At 32.1% G+C, this 21,231-nt stretch overlaps 1 protein-coding gene and 1 long non-coding RNA gene across 6 annotated transcripts; one reads left to right on the top strand and one right to left on the bottom strand.

Moving 5' to 3' along the window:
- The first annotated feature begins 445 nt into the window (after positions 1-445).
- Positions 446-1,181, top strand: LOC115968373. Its single transcript, XR_004086738.1, has 2 exons — positions 446-665; positions 757-1,181. It is a non-coding gene; the product is annotated as an uncharacterized LOC115968373 (long non-coding RNA).
- A 3,910-nt stretch (positions 1,182-5,091) lies between these two features.
- On the bottom strand, positions 5,092-12,348 carry LOC115967758 (protein FAR-RED IMPAIRED RESPONSE 1-like). Of its 5 annotated transcripts, none has more exons than XM_031086891.1 (10): positions 12,221-12,339; positions 9,657-9,762; positions 7,033-9,357; positions 6,894-6,950; positions 6,687-6,755; positions 6,498-6,566; positions 5,821-5,889; positions 5,613-5,681; positions 5,424-5,533; positions 5,092-5,340 (listed from the first exon to the last, which is right to left on the bottom strand). In XM_031086891.1, exons 3-9 carry the CDS (start codon positions 9,301-9,303, stop codon positions 5,456-5,458), a joined length of 2,682 nt encoding a protein of 893 aa, XP_030942751.1. In that variant the 5' UTR covers positions 9,304-9,357; positions 9,657-9,762; positions 12,221-12,339; the 3' UTR covers positions 5,092-5,340; positions 5,424-5,455. The 5 variants fall into 5 exon arrangements, with proteins under 5 accessions (XP_030942751.1, XP_030942753.1, XP_030942750.1 ...); XM_031086893.1 differs by lacking the exon at positions 12,221-12,339 and having other exon boundaries at positions 7,033-8,219; positions 8,367-9,357; positions 9,657-12,174; XM_031086890.1 differs by lacking the exon at positions 9,657-9,762 and having other exon boundaries at positions 12,221-12,348.
- Positions 12,349-21,231: the final 8,883 nt, after the last annotated feature.

Raw genomic sequence — 21,231 nt, 5'->3', positions numbered from 1 at the left:
ATGGGAAGCTGAGAATGTCTTCATCTGGAAGGAGAGCTACTATTAAAGACTTCTACGGTATGTAAATTATCTTCAATTCTGTATTTACCATATGTAAGATAAGTGGCCTATTGGGCATCATACATAGAAGAAAACAGTTGTGTTTGGTTCAAGAAGTTTATCAAGGATGTAGCACTTATCCTTTTATTAGTATAATAATATGATATAATTCCAATGGTTTTTAATCAAATCGTTTTAAGGACACCTATGTGGTTGTTAGAATTTATATGTTTTGGAAATTAGATTAGAATAATGTCATATTCATATCTATAATCTTCTAACTATCCCTAAGAAAAACAAAAGCAAAAGAAATGGCTTGATGGTCTTGTGCTTCACTTTATCTTGTGTCATCTTATGTCAACCATGTGTCCTTTAACTTGTGACTGCAGCTATTATATTGCCATCTCTTCAGCATCTCAATTGTAACTCGTCAGAGTTTGATATTAGTCAAGAGGAAGGTGGCAGCATGGAGATGATTGTCAGGAAGAAATTGGACGATAAGAGGAAAGACTGCAGAAGGGGACTTGGAGAGAGAAGATGAGTGTGGGATCTGCTTGGAGTCCTGCACTAAAATGGTTTTTCCTAATTGCTGCACGCTCCATGTGCATCAATTGCTACCATGACTGGTATTTATAACCTTATCAATTTCATCCTTCCATTTCCAATTTAGCCCACTGTTGATTTGTGATAACGGAGAGAAGCCTTAATTTTTAACAGTTACAAGTTCCCTTTCTTTTCTATCTGTTATGGGAGCACAAGGTCAGAATCTTGCCCATTTTGCCGGGGAACTTTGAAGAGGGTGAAATCAGGGGACTTGTGGGTTCTGACATGCAGTAGCAATGTGGTTGGCACTCAAACTATGTTGAAGGAGGATATGTTGCGGTTCTATCTTCATATAAACGGCCTGCCTAAGGATATCCCTGATGCTCTGTTCTTAATGTATTATGAGTACTTATTTTAATCTAACAGACATTAAGAACAATGTACAGGAAGGAAATATGCCAACCATTACCTGTCCAAGAGTCTGGTAAGGTTTCCACGTAGAAAATTCGTTTCAACTTTATATTTGATTAGGTAATGATCAAATGACACTCATGAACTACTTTTCCTACTTACTATTTCTGTTTCTTTTTTTCCTCGAACTTTTTGCTCTCTAACCCTTCATCTTCTTGGGGTAGTTCAAGCCTTCCGCCACCGACCTTAGTTTAATCGTAAGTCACTCCTATTAGCTTTCAGCTTCTCTCAGCTTTAATTTCTCTTGGACTTTGAGCTAGTTGATGGCTACATTAAGTTTCCTTCACTGATCACCTCTTCAATATTGACTAGCATAGTCAATTAATGTTTAAAATCAGAAAGTGGAAATTTTTTGCTTATATGCTAGTAATGCTACCATGCCATCAATAAAAACAAGTAATTTTCAAAAAATAAGCCAAAAGAAGTCTTTCATTGAATTCCTTTTCTATTTGGAAGTCACTTTCTATCAAACAAACACAACCTAAGTTTATACAGGAAAAAATAAATAAATAAAAACACTAACATTTCAAAGGTCTAATACAGCAATAGTTCGTCATACATATTAAACTACAACGTAGCAATTGCGGTCACACTTAATCCCATAATTACTTTTCATCTGACATATTCACGTCCGACTTATAAATGTCATCTGCAAGAAATGATTGCATATAGCATGCTTGGTCGTATAACTGTAGCTCGACTAATTCACAAATCTCGACTTGGGTCCAATATCAATTTAGACGTATCTTTATTCGATTGTTTTCCTTTCTGATGCGATTCAATGCCTTACAAAGTCCATCTATAGTATCTAATGGCATATGAGTTGCACATTGGCGAGGCACTAGCAACTAATAACCAACTAACTCTTCGTAAAACATTGCTTGTTGTTTAACAAACCAAGTCCATTCCTGCCTCATTGTGTTGTGAGCTTGTTTACTATTTTGCAAATTGGGATCAATGAAGTAGCTAAACTAGTCTTCAAGTACCCATTGACGACCCATTGTTCTGAATACATCACTGGGTCTATAAATTGAGTTATCTCCTTCCATTTCCTTGCAACGGTATGTCAACTGCAACAATTACTAAATAATGTAACTTTGCATAAATTGTTAATACGATAATACTACAGTGTTCATAATGTACTGTTACACTAAATACTATCTATTTGTACAACGCTGCATAACCTTGTTATTAATACAAACATGCATAAATAGTAGTACATTGAAAAGTCACTGAATTAAACCATTGAAACAATTCACTATTAAAAGCTTCACAAATTTAAATAGTTGTAGTAGTAGTACATTCCTGCCATTATATACTCACATCAACACATTCCAAGACAAAATACCATAGTGTATTTTGAGCTTTGTTAAAGTACGATGCATAGTGCGAGATGACAAATGAATTAAAAGTTCACGTGACATTACATGACAAAGTCTGCAATCCAATAAAAACTGTTGTTATTGATAGACATGACATCTTCGGTAAAGTACACAATGCCCAGTGTGATGAGAAATTACGTAAAGGTTCACGTGGCATCACATGACAAGCTCCATACTCCAATAATAGACATGACATCTCTATTAAAGTACAAGGTAATGTGTGACATGTGAAATGAAGTAAAGGTTCACATGGCATTACATGACAAAGTTCGGAATTCAATAAAAACCGTTGTTATTGATAGACATGACATCTTCAATAAAGTACACAATGCCTAGTGTGATGAGAAATTACGTAAAGGTTCACGTGGCATTACATGACAAACTCCGTACTCCAATAATAGACATGACATCTCTGTTAAAGTACAAGGCAATGCGTGACATGTGAAATGAAGTAAAGGTTCACGTGGCATTACATGACAAAGTTCAGACTTTAATAAAATATGTCGTTATTGATAGACATGACATCCCTATAACATGTCATTACCACCCTCAATTGACATGAAAACATAAACACTTTGGTGCTGATGACTATAAGATGTACTCATAAATTCGCCGAATACGTAAATGGTTTGTTTCAAACTCACCAGCAATGAAGGTTGAATTGGAAATGAGTTCCAACGCTTCAAAATCACATTGTGTAGTGAGAAAAAATTTGGATCTACTTCCACATGTGCATCATCAGAAACGTCATCAGAGCCACTACTACAGACATACACCAACCACTATGGGCTAACATGGGTTCGAAGGAAGAGAGATTTTGTTAATGCCAATATACATGCATGACAGACTTGGTAGCATTGAACACATCATGGTCAATGAACTTAGACAACAGCTGTGGTCAAAGTTGTACGAGAAACGGTGTGAGTTGGAGGTGTATTGTAGGTGGCATGGGTTAAGAGTTCCAAAAGCACGTTCAGTGGAGTTACCTAGAGAGGAATTAATAAATGCACTTGCACGCCTTGAAAGGGAGAACAATTAAATGCAGCGGAGGCTAGATCGTTTCCATGCAATCCAAAAGGCTAGAAAACATCTTAAGGGAAAAACACAAGAGTAAGCCATCAAGTCCACTAACGAAATTACAAACTTAGATGATAACAAAGATATTCAGACTTCTCAGATTCAAGCAACAATGATTTTCAAAAATTTATACCTATCAACATAAGACGTTGTTAATGTGTAACAAAAATGTGATCATGCATGCTGAAATTTTGTAAAAGTCAACCGTTGTGCTAACTACAACAATACCATCTACAATGTTCTATCCATTTTCATTTGCATTTTGCACAAAGAATTTATGGGAACTTATCTTTTATTATTTCTATCTTGTTGGGTTGCATTTTAATGTTATCCACTAATTAAAATAGTAGTCAAAGTTTCCAGCATAACATTGAGTTATATATGTCCAAATTAAAGTTCAATTTATTTAAATGACAAATGATGTTTATTCAGTAAAATGAAAGATTAGTTCTCAATTATAAACATCCAAACTTGAACTGAATACATCCTCCAAATAAACTGAAAATTTGTTTTTCAACAATACTAATAAAAATCATTTGCAACTTAAGAATATAATTAAGTTTTCAAATACATATTTGCATCAACATTAACAACAAAAAATAAATTAAACCCAATGGCCATTTTAGAATTGTACCCTTTTCTGTTGGATCGTTTGGTAGATCCCCACATATTTTGCAAAAAAGTGGTATTTGACCATTTTAGCAGTTATTAGCATCAACTACATATTTGCATCAAGGTTCTCAACAAAATTTAAAATAACCTAAATGGCTACTTAAGAATCGTACCTTTTGGTGTTAAATCCAACGGATCAAATTTGTTAACAAGAGACAAACTAAGTTACAGATGTGAGAAAATTATTGCAGGTGAGATTGGCGGAGGAGACTGAGTTGTAGAATCGCTCATAGACTGGGCTGCATCTGCTAGGAAGTGTGGGTGAAAGGGAGATGTGATCCAACAGAATGTTGGTATATAACCACACAATACTCGAGTTTAGGAAACTCAAGTACTGTGTAGTTTACTAATCAAATTACTTGAGCTTCCAAACCTCAATTTCAAGGTGACATTTTATAATTAAAAAAATCTAGCTCACCCATGGCTATGGTGGCAAATTTTAATGGAACTCAAGTTCTTGAAACTTGAATTCCTAAATAGTGATAGCTTTCTGTTTATTTCTAAAAGAGTGATATATCTCTATATATTTTGCAAAAATGTGCTCTGGACACGACAATCTTTGAATTTCTTGGGAATCTTAACGCTTTGGCTCTGTTTGCAATAAATGTCAATCAAGTCAAGGTCACTGTGTTTGGAGCCACACCCTTTTCTACCATTGTGAATAACAATATTTTTGCTTATTCGATTTACTAGCAATAAAGTTGGATTTATAAAAAGTTTATGGTAGGTTTGAATGGGATTTCACTCGGTATATTTTGATTTTTTTTTTCCAACTTTCGGAAAAGAGCTTGTAACCCTCATTATGAAAATGATTAAATCCTCCCATTACAATATTGTGTGGAATGGAAATTTGATACCTACCATCACTCTTTCAAGGGGGATTAGACAAGGAATAGGTGCTTTGGAATGGAATCCTCAACAAATTAGTTAGGATGGGCTAATATACAAGATATCAATGTGTCTTGGATTATATGATGTTTCCCCATATATTTAACCAGATAAATAAGTCCATCTCTAATTACAAACAACAACAACTACAAGAAAACTTCATCTAGTATTATAACATGCATCAGTGCACTGAAAATGCAAAAAGGAAAAAAAAATGGTTGTTACATCAATTTGACTGGTACTCTTCCAAGAGATAATTCATCTCCACCTGTGAAATACAGATAGTAATCTTTAAATTTTTGACAAATTAAGATTCAAAGAAATTAGAATAGTAATTAATATATAACCCACCGGCCAGTAGATCACAGCTACTAATCTAGCAACTAACGAGAGAGGTGTTTCTGATGAATATGCTTCGATGCCATGCCATGCAGTTGTGAAGGTCCCATGTTAGACTGGTCCTGGAACAAGAGTAAAATCACCAATGTAAGGAGCCCATTGAAGAAAGAAAAGAAAATCCGGAGTTACAATGTTAATTACCATATCTTGCAAACTATCCTGAATATCAAAACAACTAGGAATAGTTTGTGGTCTGAAATGTAGCTGCCCCTACAAGCACACAAAAGATAGGAGTATATCATTATTTAACTTCATTGTATAAATATTAAAAAATTAAAAAAACCTCACTTGAAAGAACAAACCCCTATACTGAACTCAACTCTAAGCAAAACATAGTAGAATGCCATACCATCCCATGCAACCTTTGTTGAGCTAAGTAATGGACATCGTGGATAGGAGCTATAGAGTTCAATTGTCCCTACAACAAAAACAAAAAGAGCCCAATTTAGATATTGCATTTAAAACAATATTCAACAAATACGTTAACTAGATACCAACCCTTGCATATTACTCCCTCTGTCCTAATTTAAATCTCTCGTTTTTCTTTTTGGGACGTCCCAAAATAAATATACAGTTTCCAAAATTAAAAACACATACTTGACAATTTTCTAAACTATCCTCAGCCTTTTTTAATAACATAATAGGATTCTCACTAAGAATCGTGCCAACTTCTAAGTTCTGATGGCATTTTAGGAAGTTTGTTAGACTTTCTAAGTTTTATTAATAATTGTGCCTAATAGAACCAACAACCAAGGAACTTACTTTGGGGAGAAAGAGAGTGCTGATTCTGTAATGCAGCGGATCACAAATAGTCAACATGGCTTAGAACTATTGAGTTTAATTGTCCATATGGAAAGATAGGTAAAACAGGGTTTTGATAAGTATATAGGTTATATTGCTGGTAATACTTATCTATTGTTCCTTGAGTACACTCCATAATTTTACCCTTTTTTTTTTTTTGATAAGATATTTTTACCATTATAATAAGACAAATAAATTAATTAATAGAAGAAGAAGAAATCTCACCATTCCCTGAACAAGTTGTTGTGTGCTAAAATAGCCATCAAGAGCTGCAGCTCTTGAGTGCAGTTGTTCCTACAATAAATAAAAAGACAAAACTCTAAACTCTCAGTAACAGTCATATTCAAAAGTCAAGTTAAAAAAACAATCTTTTCCTATTCCATGCATTAAGGTAGCTATTAAACCAAAACATACCATCCCTTGCATTCTCTCTTGTGATTCATAAGAACAATCAAGGGCTGGTGCTCGTAAATTTGCATGTCCCTACAAGTATGGAATCCACACCAAAATGTTATTAAAATTACAACATCATAACCTGCATTACTTATGAGATTAAATGAGTATAACTACTTATCAAAAAAAAAAATGAGTATAACTAAAGAGAGACACAACATTACTAACCATTTGTGGCCAGCTGTCATGGGTCCCAATTGATATGACCTCTGGCTCTGGATGTACCTAAATTTACATAAAAAGGCCTACTTAAATAAACATAGTTCATAATAAAGTTGCAATGATTATCACCAAGAGCTCAACTAACCTGTCTTTTTTTGGATGCACTATTTTTTCTGTTTGCATTGCTAGTGCTGTTACCCTGGTTTACTTCTTCAAGGCCTTGAGGACCATGAGTTGAAGGTGAGCTTGGTTCTATTAAACTCTGAATTGAGTTGTTTACACTCTCGCACTTTCTCAAAGCTTCTTCCAGTGCATTCAATGCAATATTGTAAGTCTCTTGAGATAAAGACCCTTCATCACCCAACTTAAAGGCCCGTCGACATAGATCATTGTAGCGTTGAACCCTAGACTCAACAACTGAACCTTCTCTTGTTGTTTGTCTACTCTTTGCATCCTTTGTCCAACGTTTCAATATATACTGAGACGGAATGCTATGTACACCAGACATTTGAAGAACAATCATCACATGCCTACAAAGGAAACCATTGAATTCAAATAAACGACACAAACAAGCTATATCTGATGTTGTTTCATTCCATACCACAATGAAATCTTGATTCTCTTCAAAATCTTGAACCCTAAAAGTTATGGTTGCTCCATCTTCACTTTCTTTCCTTGGATGACAAGCAACCACTCCCAAAACTTCATTTTGAAATTTCTTAAATATTGCGTGTGTGTATAGAGTAGCCAACTGTTTCCCAAAAGGTGATGGAGATTTCAATCCTGGTTGTTTATGCCAAGTTTCAAAATCTGCTTTTGCTTCCTCTTCACACTTCTCTCTTAGAATCACTTTATAGTGTTCTAAGAACTCCTTCAATGTAGTTTTCCTTTGCATGTATTTGTCAAACAAACAGTTCATTCCTTCCAATCGTTGGATTGTAGACATCCCTGCCAAAAAAACATCTTTCATATATGTAGGTGCCCATTGTTCACGTTCTTCATACAAAGATTGGAACCATAAGTCATTTCTTAAATTGAATCTATCAACCATTTTCCACCATCTCCTTTCAAACTGTTCATTTGTCCAAGACTTAAAAATGCATTTGTTAAATTTTGCCATAAAGTTTTCATGTTGCCTTATTACATAACTGAGCTTCTCAGGAATTTTGCTCAGTATATGCCACAAACAAAAACAATGACGAGAATTGGGAAATACCTCTGCGATAGCTTCTTTCAAGGCTTCGTCTTGGTCAGTAAGTATCACTCTTGGAGCATGTCCACCCATTGCTCTGAGCCAAGCCCGCATCAACCAAACATATGTTGGTTTAGTCTCTTCAGACAACAATGCACATCCAAGCAAAAGGAAATGAAAATGATGGTTCACACCAATAAAGGGAGCAAACGGCAATTTATATTCATTCTTGATATGTGTGGTGTCAAAAAAAATTACATCGCCAAAACTTCCATAATCAAGCCTACCTTTTGCATCGACCCAGAAAACGTTTCTCAGCCACTGCTCTTCATTTAGATCTATCGCATAAAAGAAATTAGGATTCTCATCTTGCATATACATGAAATGGTCAAGCATAACTTGAGCATCTCCTTCTTCTAAAGCCAGATGCTTTCCACTATCTAATTGATTTGCGATTCCACCTTTCTGCTTGTCAACTTTCTTATAGCCACCAGATTGTCTAGACATTGTAGCAAACATCTTTTTTGTTCTTGCCCGAATAGCATGCAAGGCATCAACATTACTACTACCTAGATCTAAATTCCGATGACCCCGAAAGTAATAGGCTTGATCTGGAAAAATTTCATGATTATGCTCCTTTATGAAACTAGAGATAATCCATAAACCATCTTGCCTAGTTTTAACATGCATGCAGGCCTTGCAATCTGTTTTTGACCATGATAGATTAATCCTACCTCGTCTCCTCTTTACAGGAATGTTCATTGTGCTTTCTATATTTGAATCAGGTTCCATAGCTTCATCTGCTTTACGTTCCCGCTTGCTTCCATATCTAGTACATGCAAATTTCGCATCAATAAATTTTCCGGATATTCTGGAACGACGGCTGGCCTTTATTACAACAGCAAATCCCACAGACTTCGCATATTCTCTATAGAATGAAAAGGCTTCCTCCTTTGATTCAAATTCCATTCCATCATGAGGCTCTAAACTTTTGAAAGAATTTAAGTTAATATCCTCTCCAGCATTCCACTTGTTTCTACTATCTGATATTCTACTATTTACATTTGGTCCTGTATTTTCCTTATCAGCTACATTAGGAGATTTTATGATCAATCTGTCTCTATCATGCACTTCATCACCACCATGCACCATATGAACATTCACACTTGACCTACTGTCTTCCTTATGGCATTCTCCTGAAGGCTGCTCAAGATCTATCCCCATGGAGAAAATTTTACTTCTATTTTCTTTTGGAAATCAAACTATTGAGATATGTACCTAAGAAGTGAGAAGAAAATGTGCACCTGTTAGAAGCATATTAAAGAATTGTCCAAAGCCATCTAAAAACTCCAGAATGTCATTGAATATAATTCGCATATTAATCAAACATAACCATATATGATAAATCTTAGATAAAGTAGAAATTTCTATTGATAGAAATACGAAGTTTTTAGCAGTATGAATGAATATTGAAAATCGATTATCCAGAATCACTTTAAGAAATATATAAAAATGCCAGCCAGATATCAAATTAGTGCTAGTTATGCAGAGAAAGAGAGAGCACTGAATGCGTTAACCTGATCAAAGTCCTTGAACTTCTGTGTATCAACTTTCATCATATATAGCATAACAATCATGATCCGAATGTGCATCAATGCAACCACAGTAAGCCAAGTTCCCACACTAAAAATATACCCGCAAATTTCAATTTACGTGAAATGAAAAGATACTTATTACACGCAAGAGTATACCAAAAAGAAAACATTTTTCAATAGTAATAAGATGATTTTGTTCAAAAATTGGAAAAGGCACAGCCATACTGATCTATTACATGATTAGTAATGTATACAAAGAATATGCAGTGAAGAAACAAAGAAGTAAGAAAAATGCTAAGACCTAAAAAAAAGAGGAAAATACCCCAATAGCGCTCATCCAAAGGGAAAACTACATCATTCATATAATTTGAACAGCTACATAAAACAAGTAACTTTTTTTGGTAACCACAACAACATAAATTCCAATCATTTTTCCTTAAAAGGCTGTCTCTTCTCATTAGCATGGTTTCATTTTATAACCTCATGAATTGCAAAAGTCCGGCAACTTCAAAGCACAAATCCAAGCAATTTTTTTTTTAATAAAGTAAGGAACCTTTTTAAAGAAGAGTCCTTTGGACTCGCTCTAGCTAGTAAAATCTACAGGCAACTAACCTAACCCCACCAGCCAAAACCAATTTCCGAGTATCCAGAGGCATTCACCCTTTATGTTCATACCCAGGAGCAGGATCCAAATTTATTAAGCATTCCATCATTTATCCAGGAAAAAAAGAATTAGAAGGGTTTGTCGTTTCTTCTACAATCTAGGGCAATGCTTAAACCTAACATAACCTGCATGCAAAATGAATGCTTGGACCCATGTTCAGAACTTCAGATTCATTGCAGCAAAAGAGTACTTATAGAAAGTATACAAGAGGTCTTAGACTGGAATCAAGAATTCATTCCTTAGAACATATGTATGGTAATGACCAAGCAAGCAGGTTAGATGCATTACCATGTCCCACATGATGTAATGCCTGACACAAGAACTTCAGATGTTGAAGTGTTCATGTTACATGGAAGATAACGTACATTTCAAAGATACCTTTTGGCAGGTAGCTTATTGGTGGAGTCTTGGGGGGTTTGGCTTGAAGAAATGTCAACTTCTAGGGACTTAAGTTGGGCAGCCATGTCCCTCATTTCCATAATGTGTTCATGCACACTCTTAGAATACTCAAATGTCTTGCTAGAAAACCTCTTCATTAGTATGCTTGTCAAAGCCTTATTGGATCTTACAAATTGTTCTTCAATGGTTTTCATGAAATCCTTAACCTTAGAACATTTCGGGATCGAACCCCTAATGCTCTTGTTTATATGAAATTTAATGAAAATCAAACTTAAGCAATTAAATTGCCCATCATTCATATTCAATTTTCTCCTTTGGTGCACTTGATTATGTGGTGGAGATGAACCACCCAACCTCACGGAATCAAGTGCATCAAATGAGAAAACTGAAAATGAACGATGTGATTGATCTAATTGTTAAAGTTTGATGTTCATTAAATCTCATATAACCAAGATCATTAGGGATTCGATCCCGGAATGTTCTACGGTTAAAGACTTCATGAAAGAGATTGAAGAACAATATGAAGCAGGACAATTAACTATTCTAAGTATGGAAATGATGGACATGACTGCCCAACAAGTTGTATGATGTATTTTGGAAGTATTGTAATAAATTTAAGTTCCAAACACAAAAAGTTCAAAAGGAAGAACTAAAAGTATGCATTGAAAAGGTGACACAACAACTAAACCAGATAAAATACAACCAGAACCAAAAAATGGAAACTTTCAATCAAAATTCTAGACAAAGCATCATGTGATTGCAATAACAAGATGAGAATTTGAAAAATTGGAAGAGAAAAAAGGATACACAGATAAGGAAAATGCAAAATTCCCACCTCTCAGACGCATATAACACTCAAAAAATGTGAAATTTCATTCAAAATCCCACATATGACTACTGAGCATTAATGTGAACAAAAACTCCAATTATAAACAAATTTAATTTGAAGAAATTAAAAACCAACCAAGAATGCAGACAAGTAAACCAGGTACAATACAACAATAACTTAAAAAATGAAAACTTTCAAACACAATTCTACTCAAGGCAACATGTGACTACACTAAAAAGATGAGAATTTGAAAAATTAGCAGAGAATAAAGGATACCCAGATAAGAAAAATGCAAAATTTCCACCTCTCAAAGACATATAACACTCAAAAATGTAAACTTTCATTCAAAATCCCACATGGGATCAATTTGCAGACCCTGATACCACAACTACTGAACATTAATTTGAACAAAATTCTAAAAACTACATGCAAAAATAAAATTTACAAGAAATTAAAATGAACCCAGAAAAACCCAGAATTAGTTTTTTTTTTTTTTTTAGAAAATTAAACAAGCAAACAGTTGAGAACAGTGCAAATAAGTGATAACACACAGAGAGAGTATAAGAAAAAAATAAATTTTTTTTTTTAATTAATGGGTGTAATAATTGGGACTAAAAAATGAGACAAATCGAGAGAGGGAGTGAGAGAATTTACAGTAAGAAGAGGAGGATTAAAGAGGAGCATCAGATCGTAGAAGTGAGCGGAGAGGGCGAGTAAGCAAGTTTTTTGGTTTCTCCATTTCAAAGCTTAGGGATTCAGAAACCATACATGTACTCGCGCTTACATGCCCACCCCACCACTAATTACCTAAATAAAAAATGGATTTTTTCAAAGAAGGAAAAAAAAAAAAAAAAAAAAGGTACTGTGGCATCCTAGGGCATATTCAGAATCATTAAATTTTTGTACTGTTTGAAAAATAAACAGTGACTTTTAATTTTATTTATCCACTTTTTTAAATACACTTTTCAACAGACTCTCTATCTCATTCTTTATCTCATTTAAATATTATTTCTTTATTTATTATTTATTCTTTTTTTTTAACAACTAAATACTTTCAACATTTTTTTATTCAATACCTAATTATTATAATAGTAAAAAAGGATTTGAAGAATGAATAGTAGCTCATCAGACTTGATGAGCTACTGTTCATGAGCCAAAAAAAATTTCATGTATAAAGAGGCCATTAGAGCAACATTTTGTGGTTATACTCTCCAAAATAAAGAGTATTTTGTGTTTGTTGATGCTATTGGAGATGCTCTAAATTAGGCAACTATTAAAAAAAAAAATGCAACTATTAAAAGTGTAAAATTATTCATCCATAACCTATAAATATTGTATGATAGAAGCTTTTGACTATTTGTTAATTTCATGAAAGCTTATCATAGGTAATATGTTTAAAATCTTACTTAATGTTTTATATGTTCATCCGCAATGTAATAGAGTTGCTCACTCACTTAGTAGAAGAGCAATACCTTCTTCTTCCATGTCCGTCTGAATGAAAGATATTCTATTATACCTTTTACCTGTAATTTAGGCTAATTTGAATAGACTCTCTTAATATTATGCATTGATTTTCTTCTAAAAAAAGAAAGAAATCTCTCACACACAAATATATATATTTGTATATATATAAAGCCAAAATTGAGAGAAAATCAAGTTTGATTCTAAATTGAATTTCAATTGAGATCTAATTTTACAAGAAAAGGAACCGATTAATTTTCATTAAATTAATGGTCACCTTATAAGAATAACATAAAACTTTGTAACCATATTACATTATTAAGAGAAGGTATTAAAAATAAATAAATTTAAGTTTTAGTAAAAATGATTAATAATAATAATAATTTTTATAACAATAGTTTGATGTTCTCAAAATAACAATTTTTCTATCCTTTGTCATCCTACATAGAATTCCTCCTTCAAATCTATCATCCCCCTCAAAAATCTTGTATAAGAGAAGGATCTTATTATTTTCCACCAAATTAATGTCACTATATAAAAATAACATAAAATTTTATAGTGATACTACACTATTAAGAAAAAAAAATTGTATTTCCTTTCTTGTCCAACTTTATTATCATCTCCACATGTTATAATTTGAAGAAAAAAAAACAATTAAATTAAGATTTTAGTGCGAATGGTTAAGTCCACAAAAGTGTAACTTTAATTTTATAAATAAAAATATTTTACTAAATTTAATTTTAAAAACAAATTTTGGAAATTGTTTTAATGTGTTGTCACCAAATAAACGAATAGTAATAATTATCCCATATTTCTTATAAAATTATTGTAATATTTATTATTATTCCTATATAATCATTATTACAATGTACCTTATTCTCAAAAAAAAATTATTACAATGTACCACAGTACGTGAGGTGGTCCCACTTGAACTAAAGAGTTCAGTAATAGATAAAAAAGTTCTGAAAATGCCGTTCATTAATGATTAACCTTTGTGTATGGAGGTGTGCTAGACACAATCATAGACACTACAGTAATTATGAGCAAGGAATGGTGCTAGGAAATCAACCGCTTGACTTTTATACCCTCCCATTATTATCAGTAACAATTCTCTTCCCCTCAAATCTACTCACTTGTAACTCTCCTTTTTATATTCCCAAGTGTATAATTCATCTGAAGAACTATATTCAAGTGAAATTTCCAAGTAACAAACTAACAATAGAAGCATAGTTGTTTTATTATTTGTTGTGTTTACCTCTTGTGCAACTAACACAATTTTCTTCAAAATTTTCACACTTCATAAGCATCAAATATAAGTATGGTGTTTCCAACATCAGTAGGCTACACCCCTTGCAAGGCTACCATTAGAAATATATGCTACTCCTCTTACTTCAATCCACCATAGATTGGAGGGCTACAAATCATGATATTTGTTTTGTTTAATGCAGCTCTCTGTCTGATGTTAATCCAAGTGTTTAATTCATTTACTAGTTTATCAATGAACCCATATACTATTTGGAGTTTATCACCAGTATGTCCCAAAACCAACTATGTTCCTCTACTTCTATGGTTTCCAAATTACACAATTTAAAGAGAGTGGCTAGCCCAGAATTCTTGCTCTCTATTTCTTTTCTCTCTATAGACCATAACTCACGCCCTGAACACGATTAAGGATTAAAATGAGGTGTTGAGGTGTTAAAGCAATCAAAGAACAAATAGTTAAAAGTTGTAATTTTGAAGGAAGGCTTGGACAGTTGGGCCTATCCCTGATTTCACAACCACAACCAATATAAGAGGGCAAGAATGGAGCTTGACAAAAAAGTTGGGCTTAGGCTCAAAGAGTTTGTTGGCATATACAATGGAGGCCTGACCTTGAATATGGCCTCTTGGCCTAACCTCATCATTTGCTGGCCCATATGAACTTTTTATGATTTTTTTTTAATAAGGGCAGTTTAGATTCTGATTCTTCTAGTAAAGGAAGCTACAAAACTCATGACATACCCCAAAATTTTAATGATTGTTTATTTGTAGAAAATAATGTCAAAAAAAAAAGAGGTATTTTATTTTATTTTTAGGACAATTAAAATAAGTTCAAAAAACTCATTTTTGGACTTGCCAAACGCACTGGCTACCAAACTAGCTAACATCTTCTTCTTCTTCTTCTTCTTCTTCTTTTATTTTTATTTTTATTTTTATTTATTTATTTTTTTTTTCTTTCTTTCTTTTTTTAATTACCTAAATTTATTGAAAATAGAAGAGAACAAAGCCCAACTACTCATTTGTCCATTACTATATATTATAATATATATTAGGAGTATGAAACTAGATGAATGATTTTTGGTTAAGATGCATGCATGAATGTGGAACACAGTATTGGAAGGACAAGATAAGGAACGAAAAATAGTAATGATTTGGCATGACTTTGAGAATTTATTCATCGTGTTTGATGACCATGCAACACGATTCTTTTGATAATAATATAAATTGCATGCGCTTATGATTAATAAATCTTTCTTGCTGGAGATTTTTGATCTCTGTTTTGTAAAACAAGGAAGTGATTCATGTACCCAATACCTCTCTCTCCCCTTTGGCTTTTGCTTCAAAGTGAATTGAATCCAAGTTATTTCATTAATTCACTGTCATAGAGTAATAATCTCAGATGTCTTACTCATTCACAAGACAAGCACAACAAACAATAATAATTAAAAAAAAAAAAAAAATGGCTCTACAAAGTAGATACTTGAGAGGAGTTTAATTTAGATGCTAATGTTTTTTTTTTTTTTTGCTTGAGAGATGCAAAAGTTTAAACTAAGCAACAATGAGCAAAACCATTAAAAAAATATGCATGATCTTGGACTTATGTTGGTAGGTAATTTGGTATCTATATTCATTAGGAAGCATTTCATTCAAATTCTTATCTATATTCACTAGGAAGCATTTCATTCAAATTCTGATTCAGCAATGTCTCATAGATTATTAAGACCATTGGCATGTTAATAGAAAGATTAAAGAACTAAAAATTATTGAATTGTTTACAAGGTTTCAAAACTGATTGCTAATTTAATGGCAAGAAAGAGGCAATTTTGTTGGTTTCTATAAAGTAATTAATCCATTATTTATTCTTAACTATAAAAAATTTATATTGTTTATAGTGTTATACCATTGAAGCATATGGCCTTGTCCTATGAATGATAGGATATACTTTCACATGCTTAGAAATCTCTCTCTCTCTCTCTCTCTCTCTCATTATAAAATTCCTAGGTTCCTACCTACATGTCCCCACTTAGCATGTCCATAAATCTTTAGGTTTGGAGAATATGTTGACAGTGGCACATGACTTCGCAGTCAAAATGTTGACCTATTACAATTAATTATTTAGGTTTTAAATAACATAAACCAAAAAAAAAAAAAATGATCTAAATAAAAATACTAAAAATAAAACAAATTATTGGCTCCCTTCACATGCAATTGCATAAAATGTAATCATACCTGAATCACATATCCGAAATGAAAATTGTGAACTCAATTAATATTCCCTTCTCATCTCATGCATGAAAATTGGTTTCGCTTTGATTATGTAAAATGAATAATGAAAAACAACATTATTTTTCAACAACATAACCATAAAAAGATAATTATTTAAGCCGAATTTTGCAAGTAACACCATGAAAAAGTAATCAAATGGTTTTGGTTGCAGTTGCATGTTAACACGTAGAGCTTGTAGATATTTTCTTAAAGTTACCTATTTAGAAAAATTTTGGCTTCAAACATGTTTGAAACCTTGAACTCCTATCATTAATAGGAAGATGACATGTGTCTCGTTATGTGCGGTACATACATAACTTAGTTGGATTAAGTTAATCATGTACATTTCACATAACAATGATAAATACCATCTTCCTATTAATGGTTGGAGTCAAACTTTAGCTGATTTCATAACAAATTTGATTGTATTTTAGATTTTAAACTTTATGATCTATTATGCGCAATTTTGTGGCTTTCATTTGTATAGGGCTTGTGGAGTGATCATAGTGCAAAAATTGGACTTATGCTTAAGGGTATTTTGCTCATACAAACTTCAAGGCAAGATTTGAAGAAGATACTAAGTTCAAGGTTAAAAATTTTTTAGACAGTGTGTTTGCCTCTTCTTCATACGCACTTCTTAGAACAGCAAATACTTTTGATACAAAATTCTCTAATGTCTTGTTATTACAATAATGATTAAATAATTAAATTTATTATTTTCAAGCAGCTTACACTTGTAGAACAACCAATAATTTATCACTAACGTGGTGCAATGCTAATAAATCAATGAACATATATAGCACAATGTTTTAGTGGTTGATACTCATGCAAACTTACAATTCCAGCGTTCCACGCTTTTGGTTTTATGGGTATTCTTTGTTATTTAATTTTTTCTTGTTGAAACTGAAATATTATTATATTTAAAATGGATATACAATGACAATATAGACAGAGAGGCAGAGTCTAACATTTTCCACAATTTCTCATTCAACAAGATAAAGAAATAAAAAAAAAAACCCAGGAGTCAATATTAAAAAGGAATATATATAACGGTTAGTCCATAGTTTAGAATATGGTATTTATTACATGATTTATTATAGTAACCCCTAAGTTTATGGTGTAATTTCTTTGAGAGACGAGACAGCACCTATATATATGATATATCCTACTGTAGGTCTATTAGTCCTATGCCCTATTACTCTCCCCTATAGTGGTCGGTTGGCTTGGAATGTGGACTCCATAGAAAACAATGGTGAATTCTCTTTCTCCTTGAAACTACTATATATTAATTCTAGCCCACAGCCTTGAAACCATGTAGACCATATGGAATATAACACCATTTTCATTTCTTTTACATGCTAGGAAAGAGCACGTTCTATTACTTCTATGCACATGTTAGAGAGAGAGAGAGAAAGTTTAGAAGTAAACAAATATTTTTCTCGAAACCCAAATTGGAATAAGGTAGCTAGAATTAAAAGAATATATAAAGCAGTTAGTCAAGGCAATTTTTTTAAATTAACTTTTAAATGTTATTGTCCTTGACTATCATTTTGACCAGTTAAAGTAGTACAAAAATCCGTCATACAAGAAAACAAGCAAATTCTCACCTATCTCTTTTCAAGATCATGCATGATGCAACAACGACAATCATACCTTCTAGGAAAATGTGTATGTTAAAAGAGAACTGTTGTACCATATGCAAGACTGTTCTTCAAAGCATTTTTGTCCCCCGTTTTTTTTTTTTTTTTTTTTCCTTCCCTAGTTAACAACCCCAAATGTCAATTTATCTTCCCTTTTTAGTATTTTTTATAAATGTGTTCAAAGCATTTAAGTAGAAGTATGGAACAACTATAATGCCTCATGGTGTGTGTCAACATGGTTTTCCTTTTCCTTTTGTTTTGAACGAGTGAGTTGAGCCAAAATTATTTGTACTACTACTAAGTACTAACAAGGATGTTAATTGTTATTGACATATAGGTCAAATGTCATATTTTGGTGCTTTTAACAGAAATGTATATCATTTAAATCCCCCAACTTTAAAAAAAAATTATAAAAGAAAAAACCAAAGATGTTAGTTTTTTTTTTTTTTTCCTTTACTGTGAATAGCTATAGCTGCTGGGATTCTAAAAGCTTCAAATATGTTTGCAAGTTACTTCAAATGCTAACCAACACATAGTATTTTTTTCCGTACTCCATATCTATATCTCTTACACATATACAGGAACAGAAATTGATTAAAACAGCAACCTTTATCTTACTATAAAATGAAATGTTTCATTGGTATGATAAAAGAAAACAGATTCCTATATACACCGTCAATGGTAAATATTAACTAATTTAAAATACTCCATATTTTAATTGTAATTAGAAACGTTAATGAGTTTCAAAACATATTTTAAAAAATGTGTGACAAGGGGCAATCCATGCATAAAATATAGCAAAAAAACAGCATCCAATTGCTAATTTTTATATTGATGCGTTATATTTTCCAGTAAGAAATTTATATATCTTGACTGTCAGCGGGTTAACCTAATCTAAACTGTCAAAACCATTAATCGAAAAACACATATAATTAAATTAATCAATCTGACAAACAACTTAAAAAAAGAAAAAAAAAGAAAAAAAGAAAAAGAAGAACTTGAACTTTATAAGGCTCCAATGTAGATTTTTCATCAGGACACTGGATTTGATGTTTGATCACAACTCTTATAATGACATGTCAGGGTTAAGTTCTGAGAGAGCTGAGTATTACACAAAAATATACAAATAGGTAAAAGCCCTAAAGTAATAGTAGTAGTAGTACATTTTGAAAAATGAAGATTCTAACTTTTCAGTCAAAAAAAAAAAAAAAAGGGAAAAAGAAGAGAGAAAAGATTTCATGTCCACAAGTGAATGTCTTTTATAGTTTTATACATTTTGAGTCGCTGACACAGATCAGAGATCACTGCCTAGCCTTGGCTAGCTTCAACCATGTGGTTTTATCTCCCTCACTGCTCTCTTTCTCTTTCTCTGTTTTTCTTATATATGACCTAGTTCTGGCCACCACGTGATGCCCCTTCAGTAGTGACTAGACCCTCCTTGCAAGTTTGATGTATATCTCCCTCACTCATTGACCTATTCCACACTATCTATATATTGTCTCTGGTAAGTATTTTTACTATCTTCTTCGAACACTACAAAAGCACAAAGTTTGAATTCTAGTTTCATGGATTCTCTCTAGCTATATTAAACAAGAACAGAAGAACAAAAAATGAAAGAAAAGAAAACAGATACATGGATCCTCACCAACTACAAAAAGGAATTTGTGCATGGATCCTCGTGACTCAAAAAGGTGTGAATACCCTAATTCAGATTCACCATCAATAAATCCAAAAAAAAAAAAAAAAATTTACACCATTTTGAGTGTAGGTTGTTATTAGTGTATAATAAAAGTGATGTTTGTAGTAATTCCAGTAAAAATGATATTGTACTAAACACAATCTGTGATCTTCGCAAATTGTGAAATGTGGTGTTTTTATTATTGTTCTAAATATTAATTAGTTGTAACTATTTAGTCCACCTTACACTGCAAATTATTTAAATAGTTTGGGATGATTAGTTTCCCATTAATAATAATTTTGATACTAATTTGGATTGTATGATATATATTATAAATTAGTCCCAAATTAGTTTATAATAGTTTATAATACACCTAATACATTATTCATATACTCAAAAAAAATAGTTAGATATTCGAAGAGGTTTAGATACCATCATTCGTAAAAAATAAATAAAATAAATGATTCATAGTAAGGTGATAGCTATTACTAACCTTTTTTTTTTTTTTAATTAAAAAAATCTATTAGATATGGATTACGGTGAATGAAGTTAAATTTTCTTTCAATTACTTCATAAGGATTTCACTAAGTCCTCTAGGCTTTGAATTATAAATATCAACGATTGATAAGGTAAAGGCATAAAGCTTATAAAGTGTTTCACCTTTTTAAGTGTTGAGATTCTTCAATTTTTGGATTGTTGTAATTAACCATATATATATATTCTTCACTTGCAAGTTGCAAGTGGTTTCAGTTTGACTGATTCAAACTATTGATCAATACTCAATAGTGAATGGTTGAGATTATCTAAGTCAGGCATAAAATTTATAAATTTCTTTGGTAAAAAGTTTAATTAACTATTTCTTAAATTTAAAAAATAAATGTTAATTGACTATTAGGTAATTATGCTATGTAATCTAAAGACAATTCTTTGCTTAATGGAAAAAGTTGTGATTCATTCATTCATAAGGGAACTTACATCATGTTGACGTCAAAAATAAGTTTAGCAGAAAAGAAGAATAAATGATAAAGTGGGGGAAGAGAAAATACTGATGAAATTAAAGAGAACAATTAGTTTACCTTCGTTGGAATTAATTTTTTAGAAAAAAAAAAAAAAAGGACAGAGAAGCAAATATCCTCGTAAAATAATATCTTTAATCTTTTTTTTTTTGAATCATATATTTAATCTATTGATAATAAAATGAGGGAAGAGTTTGTTAATACATTATTAAAATATTAAAAAATTATTAATAATGCAAATTCCAAAAATACCATTAAATAAAATATATTCTCTATCTATATTTTTTAATATGAGATGATTTTTTTTTTTAAAAGAGTTGAATTTAATTTTCCAAAATTTATCAT

Source organism: Quercus lobata, chromosome 11, assembly GCF_001633185.2.
Source record: "Quercus lobata isolate SW786 chromosome 11, ValleyOak3.0 Primary Assembly, whole genome shotgun sequence".
In the NCBI taxonomy this organism is placed as follows: Eukaryota; Viridiplantae; Streptophyta; class Magnoliopsida; order Fagales; family Fagaceae; genus Quercus; species Quercus lobata.
This window is presented reverse-complemented; position numbering and strand designations above follow the sequence as displayed.